At 40.2% G+C, this 12,553-nt stretch overlaps 1 protein-coding gene across 1 annotated transcript in view; it reads left to right on the forward strand.

Moving 5' to 3' along the window:
• Positions 1-12,306, forward strand: part of zranb3 (zinc finger, RAN-binding domain containing 3) — a 68,661-nt gene extending 56,355 nt beyond the window's left edge. The window contains exons 16-22 of the mRNA XM_052124306.1: positions 678-779; positions 920-1,062; positions 4,098-4,235; positions 6,027-6,369; positions 10,201-10,332; positions 11,074-11,184; positions 11,777-12,306. Of these exons, the coding sequence (XP_051980266.1) occupies positions 678-779; positions 920-1,062; positions 4,098-4,235; positions 6,027-6,369; positions 10,201-10,332; positions 11,074-11,172 (957 nt within the window). The 3' untranslated portion in view covers positions 11,173-11,184; positions 11,777-12,306. The remainder of the gene's footprint in view (positions 1-677; positions 780-919; positions 1,063-4,097; positions 4,236-6,026; positions 6,370-10,200; positions 10,333-11,073; positions 11,185-11,776) is intronic.
• The last annotated feature ends 247 nt before the right edge of the window (positions 12,307-12,553 follow it).

Genomic DNA, 12,553 nt, shown 5'->3' on the forward strand with positions numbered 1-12,553 from the left:
AGTGTCGAAATCACACAGTCCTCGTTTGTATGGCTTAAAGATGGGATTCTTATAGTTCTCTGCAACTGGATTAAAGGAAAGCAGATATAGCACAGGGGCCTCTAATTGACTTTGATTGAGAAATATTATCCGGGTTAGTTTTTTAATAAGAGCTTTTCCTCAGGCTATTTCAGCTGAGCGATGATGAATGGAGGTGTTTAGGAGAAAGACAGAGGAAGAGATGGAAAAGACGCCTGCTGTGGGCTCGAAATTTAATATTTTCTAAAGGCCTGACTTGTTCCCTGTGGACAAGCGTTAGGGGACGTTGGTACCCTGCTGTACGAGAACTGGACCAGTGCCTATAAGGGCCGGGCTTGTGATTGACAGATCTTTAATGTATATTTTTGATGGGTGCACCAGTTTCATGACCTTGAGAGACACCCAAGGGATGACCTTCAGATGTGTCGCTAGTCATTGTTCTAGCTTGAACCAACACAGCAGTTTTTAAAGGGATATTTCAGCCAAAAATTAAACTGCCCTGAACAAGATGGCTGCTGTTGGATAATGGTCACCTTACTGTTGGAGAACTGGGACAGAAATGAGTTAGCTGAATTTGCCATCACTCAGGGTGTGTGTGTGTGTGTGTGTGTGTGTGTGTGTGTGTGTGTGTGTGTGTGTGTGTGTGTGTGTGTGTTTAGGATGGTCTCCCGCTCTGCTGTAACTTCGTTCCTCTGGATATCAGACTGCAGAACTGGGAGGAACTGCCACCAGAATTCAATCACACTGACAACAGGAGACAGGTGAGAGAGAAAATCTTCAAGTATAGTTTCTTCAGATTTTAATGAATGCCATCTGTGTGTGTATGTGTGTGCGACAGTATCTTTAAGTACAGTTTCATCAGATTTATTGAAACGTGTCTGTGTGTGTGTGTGTGTGTCAGCTTGTGCGTTTTGTGCGTGAGTGGAGCTCTCTCACACTGATGAGGCAGAGGATGGTGAGGAAGAGTGGAAGAGTGTTTCACAGCCCCATCCTGCTGCTAGAGGAACTCGCACACTCACAGAGACGCCACAGCAGCACCTCCAGGCAAGAACAAACGCACGCATACACAATCAGAGATGGAGAAGTTTGGGAGATGTGGGCAGATCAAAATCTGAAATGTGGGTGTCAGTCAAATTAGCGTGCCAATTTTTTGTATATACACTGCATGCCCAATTTTTAGGCAAATTGCATTCCTCAGGATAATTTTTTTGTTGTTGTTGCACAAACACAATGCTCTCAGTCAATCCAAAATGTTATTGAACCTCAAACCTGAATGTTTAACAAAGAAAAAGTGAGTTTTGTCTTTCTCAGGGGGATATATAAGTGTGCGCAATTATTAGGAAACTAAATTACAAAAAAATTATTTCTCCCAACTCGATTGTTTTTTCTCCATTTTTAGAGTAGGTGCAACAAATAAGTAACACAAAATGACAATTAAATAACATTTTTGGCCTAAAAATATTCAGTGACCAATATAGCCACCCTTCTTTCCAATAACGGCCATGAGCCGTCCATCCACGGAGTCTGTCAGTTTCTTGATCTGTTCATGATCAACATTCACTGAAGCAGCAACCACAGCCTCCCAAATGCTGTTCAAAGAGGTGTATTGTCTTCCCTCACTGCAAATCTCACGTTTGAGAAGGGTCCACAAGTTCTCAATAGGATTTAAGTCAGGTGAGGAAGGGGGCCAAGTCATTATTTGGGCATCTTTGAGCCCCTCACTGGCTAGCCAAGCAGTGGAGTACTTGGATGCATGTGATAGAGCATTGTCCTGCATAAAGATCGTGGCCTACTTGAATGCTGAGGACTTCTTCCTTTCCCACTGCTTGAAGAAAGTACTTTCCAGAAACTGGCAGTAGGTTTGAGAGTTGAGTTTCAGTCCATCTTCAACTCGGAAAAAGTCCAATCCTTAACTCTTTCCCCGCCAGCGTTTTTTAAAAAAAGTTGCCAGCCACCGGCAGGGTTTTGGACGATTTTCGCTAAATTTTAATGGCCCGCAGAATATTTTCTTCCATGAATATATGAAGATGCTATATATCAAAGTAAAGATCTGGGCCTCTGCTTTTAGGCAAAAAAACCGATTTTATTTTATCTTCATTTGTTCTTTTTTTATTGCGACTTGAACAGAGGTAGGTTTTGTCAAAAAACAACATTTCAGACAAAAAGCATTATGTCTGATATTTTGAGCTTCTCATACTGCACTTCTACATGTTTGAGACGATCGCAGTCTGTTTCTTTGATCAAAGAGTTGCGTACTCTTTCAAAACATGCGCAGGGGTCTTCCTTACCGTATAACACCTAAAACACGGAAACCCGGAAAATTCCGTGTTTGGCGGGGAAGCGTTTTTTCATAAAACACGGAAAATTCCGTGTTTGGCGGGGAAAGGGTTAATGATACAGCCCATACATTACCCCTCCTCCACCTTGCTGGCACCTGACTCAAAGTGGTGCCCTGTGTCCATTAGAGATCAATCTCAGTCACTCTCATTTCATCTGTCCATAAAACCTTTGAAAAAATCTGTCTTAATGTATTTCTTTGCCCAATCTTGACACTTCAACTTGTGAATATATTCAGTGGTGATCGTGTTTCAGCCTTCTTGACCTTGGCCGTGTCTCTGAGCACTTGACACCTTGTACTTCTGGACACTTCAGGTAGTTGCAGTTCTGGAATATGGTAGCATTGGAGGATTTTATTAAATGTATTAAACACATTAAGCATGTTTAATTAATTACAGTAAATGTATTTCACCCATAATTTTAGATAAAATTAAACTAAATTGAATGGACAAATTGAAAATGAAGTCCGACTTGATTGTTTAAAGACTCAGACTTAACTCTGACTCAACTAAGGTGGACTTGAACCCAACACTAATCGTATATATGAGTTTCCCACTCGGAAGTTGCACATGAACGACCCCTCAAGTTGTAATTACGATTTGGAAACTCTCGGATAATTTTGATATTTCTGAGATGGGAGGAGTCGTAAACTTTTGACATGGCGAAGGAGAGTATGGTTTATGTCGTGAATGACAGGTTCATTTGTAGTAATTTTTTCTCCCCAATTTGGAATGCCCAATTCCCAATGCGCTCCAAGTCCTCGTGGTGGTGTAGTGACTCGCCTCAATCCGGGTGGCGGAAGAAGAATCTCAGTTGCCTCCTCGTCAGAGACCGTCAATCCACGCATCTTATCACATGACTTGTTGAGCACGTTACCGTGGCGACATGGCGCATGTGGAGGCTTCACGCTATTCTCCGCGGCATCCACGCACAACTCCACGTGCACCACCGACATGGAGAACCACATTATAGTGACCCACTCAAACCTTTTCTTTTTGTTTTTCTGTTTCAAAAGGGGCTTTTTCTTTGCAGTTCTTCCCATAAGGCCTCCTGAGTCTTCTCTTTACTGTTGTACATGAAACTGGTGTTTAGCGAGTAGAATTCAATGAAGCCGTCAGCTGATGGCATGTGAGGTGTCTATTGCATACTGTGGCAACTCAAAAACAAACACAAAGACAATGTTAAGCTTCATTTAATGAACAAAATAACTTTCAGCTGTGTTTGATATAATGGCAAGTGATTTTCTTGTACCAAATGATCAATTTAGCATGATTACTCAAGGATAAGGTGTTGGAGTGATGCTGCTGTCTAGATTTGATCAAAAATGACTTTTTTCAAATAATGATGCTGTTTTTTACATCAGTAGCATTCCCAATGCTACCATATTCCAGAACTGCAACTACCTGGAGTGTCCTGACTATACATTGTGATCAGTTGAATGCCACTGGTGAATTTAAGTACCAATTTCCTTCTGAAACAGCAAAATCTGTTTATTATTCCAAATTTTTGGCCTGCAGTGTAATCTTTGAACAATTTGATATTCATTAGTTTAATTAGAAGATATCCTACACATTACACAGAGTCTTAGTTTATTGTTCTGTTAGACAAACATCTGCTCGGAAGTGTTGTTTGATAGATGAAACTGTGCTACTGCCTTTATAGTACCAAGATGTTCTGGACTGAGTGTTCACTTTTGAGTTTGTCTGAAGTTGTTTATCTCTCTCTCTCTCTCTCTCTCTCAGGTATCTCTCTAAACAGGATGTAGCTCAGACCTCCATTGCCGTGGCTCAGAAAGAGGGCGGAGCTATTCGCATCATCAATAAGGACAATGTCGCCCCTAAACGAAAATCCACAGTCAAACCGACTAACCAGATTGATGGGTAAAGCACACATACACGGACATATGTACAGTATAAACACCACTGAGCACCAAATGTTTACTGGCTAATAATGGTTTTCTATGCAAAACATACTGGTCTTCCTCCAGGGGGGCAATAAACGGCTCATGAATCGAATCCTCCATTGCACTACTTTCAGTCTTATTTGGAGATATTTTTCACTATAATGATCATTTAAAAATATTAACTCAAAACAATGATATGGGGCAGTAAATAACCACCTAGCAACCACCCAAAACCCCTAAACCATATACGTTTGATAGACTCAACTCAAATACTGGTGACACACAAATGTTGAATCCTTTAGAAAACCGAAAAAAAAAACCCCTCAACAACCAAACAAAACAACGTTAGCTCTCACACTCGATGAGTATTATCTCAACAACATCCTTTTATGACAAATGTCATGCTGGAGAGAGTCTTTTCCATAGCAGGTTTGATGAAGTGGCCACACAGACACACACACACAGACAAACAACACAATCCAAATGATTTCTCAACACCGGCGCTCTCACAGGAAAGAGAATGGTGTTCATCACCATCCCCCGTCAACTGATGAAGCCATCGACACACTCGCATATACACTCCGTCAGCTACGGTGCGGCTTTTTGATCACATGTGACAGCTGTTTCCTCTTGAACTTTATTTGTACGTGAAAAACAGACACTCAGACTGTCTGATCTTCTGCAATGAAATCTCTCAATTTCTCGCTATTCCTTCTCTTCGCAAACTCCGAACTGCGACGGCTGCTACCCCAGCTGTATGCAATTCCAATATGGAAATGAGTATATACAGGATCTATTTTTCACTTGGCTTTTGGATCATTAAATTACTTTTTCCCCCCACGGTCAGGGTGTGGAGACTGCCGTTGACAGATACATATTTATGAATTTACATTGCTCCTGGGAAAAAAAAATATTGCACTGCAAGTGACAATTTATTTTGAAAGTGCATTTCCTTGTGTAATTATGTGTGTAGCAAACGTTTAACCTTGTAAACCTGGTGTGTGTGTAGTGTGTGCTCAAGAATGCTTGGTGCGGAGGATAAGGGCTTAATCCACACACATGCAAGTGCTGCGGCGTCACCATGGAAACCGCAGGAGGAAAAAATTGCGCCGTACTGAGCGCTGTCTGGGGCTGGATATTTTTAGGATGAGATGGAATGGAGAAAAGAGGAAGTGAGGCGGTTTAGAGAGAAATGTCGAGAGAAATGAAGGGTTGATTATGTAGTATACACAAAGAGCTCTTTCCTGATGAAGTTTTGTTAAGTTAGTATGGATAACCCATACATAATTTTCAGGAGGCATAGGATTAGGCATAGTCTGCAAAGAGATACCGTTACCATAAGCTCATTTAGCCAGACTTTTGACTATCAGCATGAAGTCTGGTCCACGTTGCTGCTTATTCTGGCCAAAAATTGCCTATTAGAAAGGAAGAGACGGTCTCTATTGACACGTAAAGTAACCAACCACAGTTGGTGGTTCCATTTTCGCATGACTTCTCATTTAAAATGAGGTCCATCGTACTTTATTTGCATTTTAGCATCACTCGGCACAGACGGTGTGTCTACTAGTGGCACAACTATTTGACTTACAAGGTAATCGACTAGTTGGCGAAACCCCTAGTACCCACAAGTCCACGTCTCCGACATTGACGTTAGTTTTTTGTAAATGTCGAACGCCTTTTTAATAATCACCTTTGCAGACAATCAGTGTTTTTATGGGGATTTCAGAAATGCAGGTCTTTGTGGTAATTTTTCATTGTGTATCTGCAGAGAAGCCGAGAGCTCCTCTGTATGCATCCAGACAGACTCTGACTGCGGTTACCTGCAGGCCGTGGACTCAGCCGGTACCCCCCTGTGTCTGTCCTGCCAGAAGCCTAGCATCGAGCACTCTGGCTGGGCAGGAGGCTTCTGCAGCCCTGTCTGTATGGAGGACTTCCAGCTGCGCTCAAATCAGAGCTTCATGCGTGCCCGCGTGCTTGAGACTGAGCAAGGTGTGTGTCAACACTGCGGATTGAATGCCCACCAACTCTACCTGCAGGTCCGAGACGCCCCATGCACACACCGCAAGGAGATACTGGACAACACCTGGCTGGCACAACTTCCTCTAAAGCAGGTGTGAGCTTTAAACAAATTTACCAAATTCCAAGCTATGCACCAAACCAACCAGCTCCAAGGTGAATCACAACATTACAAACTTTGATTTGAAGCAAAAGATTTTAAAAAAGGGTACAAGACTGTGTATTTAACGTCTATCATGAAGAAATGAACTACAGTCCCATATGTAATCGAATACATTTTTGGGGGAAAATACAAAACTATTGTTGAATAAAATACAAAAAAATTGTTGATTATAATAATAGAATCAGATATATAAATATATATATATATTCAGATAAATATGCATATGTAAGTAATTTGAGAGTGTAGGGACACCGACTCAAATACGTTATTGGAACTACATGGAAGTAGGCGGTTGCTGCAGAGCTCTTTTGGCACTTTTTTTTCCTCTGTTTGGTGGATCCTTCTCTACAGGGTCATGGGTAGTTTAATTGATTATTTAAACATGAAGTTGAAAGGATCATATACCATCGATGAACTACCTCAGAGCTCACGGTAGGGTTGTCTTTAAAGGTCTATAAGTTATCGTTAATAATGAAATCCACTATGTAAAAAATGAATGGGATTTTTACTTTCAGAATCAGACTGTTGAGCTCTTGTGAATAAATTCTTCCGTGCTCGTAATTCCAAATAAATAAAATGTTTGACTTCGTAATTGTGCCAGGGCGGAGGGTGGGGCCGGGTCCCTCCGCCCTGCCACAGTAATCTTTCATCTTTATGTAATAACTTGCTCCACCTCTGAAACGACTTTCCTTTTCGGGTTGATGTCACAAATCTCGTACATTTCAACTTCTTCTATCCAACAGCCTGGCTTCATTTTTATGTAATACTTTTCACGATCCAGTCAATTTCCAATGAAATTGGTCTTGGACGAATTTGATGGGATCTTGGCAAATCTGAGCACAATTTGAGACTTTGTTGGGATCTCTTCTGAAACACTTCAGGAGACACGAGATTACTAGGTATTTTTCTCAGGAGAAAGATCTTCGAAGCAGAAGATTTCAATAAATGTCTCCATTTCATCTCATTGCTTTCTTGGAGAAACGATAATACAAAAAAAAACATCTCATTTGTGAATTTTTAATTTTTTTCCCCTATAGGCAAACCCAAATTTTCTATTAAGAATTATTTCTCAATTTAACCATGTAACTTAAATCTACAATTGAGATTTATTTGTGCCCTGAAAGGCACCCCAAATGTAATTCCAACTAATTACCTCTAATACCTTCTTTTAAAAAGTTTTCTTCGTACAGTCTGCATTAGTTGTGTGACTGGGACAAATTTTGCCCTGAGTTTCCAAAAAGCACATTAGTCGGAATTATCTCCAACATTCGAAAGTAACTCTGCAAACACTGCGTTTTATTGAAATAATATTGCTTACAGAGAAGGATAAATAAAAACAGCCTGTTTAGCTTGCCGAAGTAATAACAGCTAGCGGCCTTAGGCTTCTGCTCTCTGACTTTCTCGATAGAGTTATCAGTACTGTTCACACTCTTAACACACACAAACCTGCCCTCATATTGTAACACCAACAAACACACACACACACACACACAAACACTTGGCGTCCTCTCCTGAGCATCCAGCATTAACAGAACGCCTGGTCTGTCAGATTGGTATTGATTTTTCCCACAGTGCATTGCTGCGAGGTGCAGTTTGATTTTTGTTTGGCTTTTTTTGTTTGGCCGCAAGCGGTGTGATCAATAACGCGCTTTAAGGTCTAAGTGCCCCCAACACACAAACAAGCTCGCTGTCATACATACGATTGCTGTGTTACGAGTAAGGGTTTGTGTGTTTTGTTGTACTGGTATGGCAAACCAGTGAAACATTTGTACACATGCTGACTTATCGACTTCCGAGGGCTAGTAAGGAAACCTCCCACTCGCGTACTTGGGAGGTTATCATCCATGGCGAGACCCCCAAGGCTCCGTAGTGCAGAACAGGGATCAATTTTTTAAACAAAATACCGGAACCAAGTGATTTATGACTAGCTGTTCTGTTAAAGGAAAAGGAGGTTCCAAATCCATCTTTTGCAAAAACTGCTTTGCTGAAATCTGTATTTCTTATAAATGTCTTCCTCAAAAGATTAGTTAATGGAATCGTAAAGGAGTCATTATCATTGAGAGGCATCATAAAATTCCTTACGATTCCCATCCCTGGTTGTATTGGCATTAGCAGACCAGTGAAACGTTTTCAACTTCCGAGGTCCAGTAAGGAAACTTGGTTGCTATCCAAGGTAGGACCCCCAGGGCTCCTAAGAGATTTAGGATAATTATTGGCTAACTCTGTTGAGAGGGAAGGAGAGAATTGATTCTTAGTGCTGTAGTTTCCCGGGAGACATTTAAGCCTAAAAACAGCAGCACATTGAAATGCCAGTGCTTGGGTTTTGCCCTCTTCACATTCCAAATGCTGATCGTCCACTCGTTATTCCCAACTATTTTCCATTGAAGCTTTAATCCTTCTGAAACACTTGGAGTCCTTCACCGCAGCGGTCTGTCAGAAATCCTACAGAACAGTTTGGAATTGGGAACTATATTTCCCAGAGTTCCCAATGGGCTTCATCACCAGAGGCAGTCTAAAGATCGGCCATGTAGCTATTCAATAAACGGAGATTATTTGTTATGTGTTTTCCACACATAACAAAGTACTTTTGAAGTCAACGTGAAATCAAAAGCCGTGAACAGTTCCGAACACTGCAAGTTATTGATCCAGTAGCATGTACACTTGAGCACAGTTACAAACTTTTCCCAAGCTGGAAATCTCGGTATGGTTGGCTAACCATACTCTGGACAGAGATCCGTGCTGGTGGAACATCTGTTGTGACTTGGTAACTCACGATTGGTCACTTGCTCAGTCAGTCCATTCTAATTTCGAGTTCGTAGCACCACAGTGGAAAAAGAAACAGCGACCATGTCAACCAGCCCGGATCCGTACGGAACGTCAAAGGTTCCGCAACAAGAGCCGATGTTGGAAAAGCGCTTAAAATGTATTTACTTTCTTGATACATGTTTAGAGTGATTCATCAGTGCACAGTTTTCCAAAAATAAAATCACTGTCATCGTAATCTTTTTAATCAAAGTTTAATAATTTGCTCCACTTCTGAAACAACTTTCCTTTTCGGCTGATATGCTAGTGATCCGATTGACTGCAAACTATGGTATGGAACTCCTGCAGTCCAGTCGATTCCTGAAAATCAAGTCCAGCCACTACTTCGTTTTTCTCGTTGAATGGCCTGTATTCGAATCGTCCAACCGTTTCAACTGCTGTCAATTAAATCGGGAGCGCTGCATAGCGTCTCTCCTCCAATCAGCCCTCCTCTTTACTACAAATTATTAACAGAAAAAACTTGAATAAACATAAGGTGGGATGTTGAAAGATTCAATGCAATTGGCTGAAATGATCACTTCTAATATAACTGGCAAATCAAGAAGGTATATCAACAACTTTCATCATTTACCTCAGGAATGTATCTAATGTCCATAGTTTGGTTGCTAAACATTTAAATGCCTCCCCTGTCAGAGACGTAACAACAGATGTAATGAGGATACAACTCATTTCAGAGTATTTAACTGCTCCAGTGCCGGAGCATGCACAAATGGATTCAAGGTTTAATGACAGTCAACATTCAAATGACTATATGTTTGCAACGGTTTAGGATAGAAACATCAAATGTATATCATTAGAAATCCTTTTTTACTTTAGTGCATAAAACTCAAAATGTGATTCTGGGTCAATGTGACTCAAAATGATGGTGCAGGTTACATATGTACGCAAATGTACTGCAAAGAACGCAATTGATTAAATTGTTTGTCTTAATGTATTTCAGCTGAATGAAATGATTCACAATCCTGCTGAAGGTCAATTCTGGCAGGTGGACCACATTAACCCTGTGTACAGAGGAGGAGGACAGTGTTCACTGGAGAACCTTCAAACCCTCTGCACTGTCTGCCATCGTATGGTATGGTATCCTAACCGCATCCTAACATACCTTTGGGGAAGGACGTACTACTATTGCTAGAATCTTAGATGGGGGCTTCGCCAAGTCGCCAAGTTTGTCTAGAATTTAGACTTGCAGTTAATAGAGTTTTAGGAAAGAAATACACTTTACGCAAGAGCCAAGACGAGATTGAATATTTTATGCTAATGTATGTAAAGTGTGCAGCGAATACTTAACGTATGTTCTTGTATTACTGTGGTGGTAACAAACCTCAGTCCTTAAGAGGTCAATAGAGTTCTCTTTAAATGTCAGCGCAATTAAACCAGATGTCTAGCTAGCTATAAACGTCAACAGTTTACCCAAAGGCCAAAGTACACTTTAGTTTGCCACACGGCGTGCATGACGCAAATTTTGTATTCAGCACAATTCGTGCATACTGTGCTGATGACGAACTTTGCGCCGAACAAGCGCTCGACCATTCGCAAGATGGATGGTAAAGTATACCGGAGCCTTAACTTTAACCATCTTTCTCAACATAACATTAGTTGACCTGAAAGAGAAAATTGACCATAGAAGAACACCGTTCAAGCTAATGTACACTATAGATGCCCTTATATGATGCTTACTTGTGGCACACAAAAGTGTTTGCATTCACATGCATATAGAGTATTTTTGGCCCATACAGTCAGTACAATTTACAGCACATACAGGCTCATGAATTATTAATATACAGCATTATTTTAATACCTGTTTGTTTTGCAGAGGACGGCACAGCAAGCTAAAGACAGAAGTCAGATGAAACGGGACAAAGCTGCATCCAAACTAGCCTCTGACATCACGCGATTCTTCGTGAAAAAATGAGATGCACTGCCTGTAACTATTCATTTCATATAAATATCCACACACACAAACACAAAAAGTATTTGAGCAGCAAAAAAACTGTTGTCTTGGAAATGACCTGCCTTCAATGTTACGTGTCACAAGTATCATTTACAAACATCTGCAGTATTTGAACATTGTTATTTCAGTGATAATGTGTTAGTTGATCAGGCAGCTGGTTTTAAATATTGGCGTCTTGCATTCTGCATATTAAAATGATTATATTAGCTTCCCACAACTAAGAGTGTTAACATTTTCTTTATGCATTTAGCAAGTATTTGTGTTATTAAAAAGGAGGCACTGCGAAAAATAAATGATGAATCACTAAATAAAACTGATATATTAAAATCACCATGACTTTGATTCATATACATGCTCCAACACATTGAGCTGTAGTGCTTCAAAGTGAGCAGAACCAAATGTTTTGTACAATCACAATCAAGACTGCATTTGCTAAATTATGAACCTGCAAATGAAATAATTAGCAATGCATGGCGTGTTGGAAATACTTGGATTGCTGCAACATTTGTTGCCGTAAGAAAATTCACAGTCCCTCGTAGACTCACAAAGGCTGTTGGGTTTTTAGGTCAGTGCAGAATGAAGGGTGTTTGGAGCAGTGATTGGGCAAGACAGAATGTTCTGCTGGCTGTATCACCTTCACTAGTGCAGTGCTGGGTGTCTTCTACAACACGATAAAACTTATCTCTCCCTCAGACAGACAGAGAGAAAGAGAAAGAGAGACAGGTTGACACAAGATGCAGGGTAGGTATTCTTGTACTGCTGTGTACATTTATAAGGAACTTGTATGTTTACCTTTAGTCTGAATCTGAATCTCTTTGATTCGCCAGTACTTGTGAGGAACAGGAATTTACTTTGGTCACTTTTGGCACCTGCCCAACATGCAACAAAGGACAGTTACAATACGACATACACATTACCATACAATATACACAATACATACACAACTAACATACAGTATGTGCATACAAATAAATCATGATTTCATTGGTCATTATTTGTGGGTAAAAAAGGTTTTCACTTGTTTTGATTTAAGATTGCAATTTCTTTTTATCGATTGTGTTTTGAACGCAATTTGGTCATATGTAGAAAATAATAATTTTGACTGAAATAAAATCATTGATTGACTTCTGTGATGTCTCATAAAAATGATATAAATCCTTTATATTATATATTCTGTCAATATTATGGATTTAACTATATATATATATATATACACACACACACATTAACATTTATTTATAAATCCAGATCTATACAGTGGCAAGAATAAGTATGTGAACCCTTTGGAATTAGCTGGTTTTCTGCATTAATTGGTCATAAAATGTGATTAATTTTCATCAAA

The sequence above is a fragment of the Xyrauchen texanus genome, chromosome 50 (genome assembly GCF_025860055.1).
Source record: "Xyrauchen texanus isolate HMW12.3.18 chromosome 50, RBS_HiC_50CHRs, whole genome shotgun sequence".
NCBI classification, from domain to species: Eukaryota; Metazoa; Chordata; class Actinopteri; order Cypriniformes; family Catostomidae; genus Xyrauchen; species Xyrauchen texanus.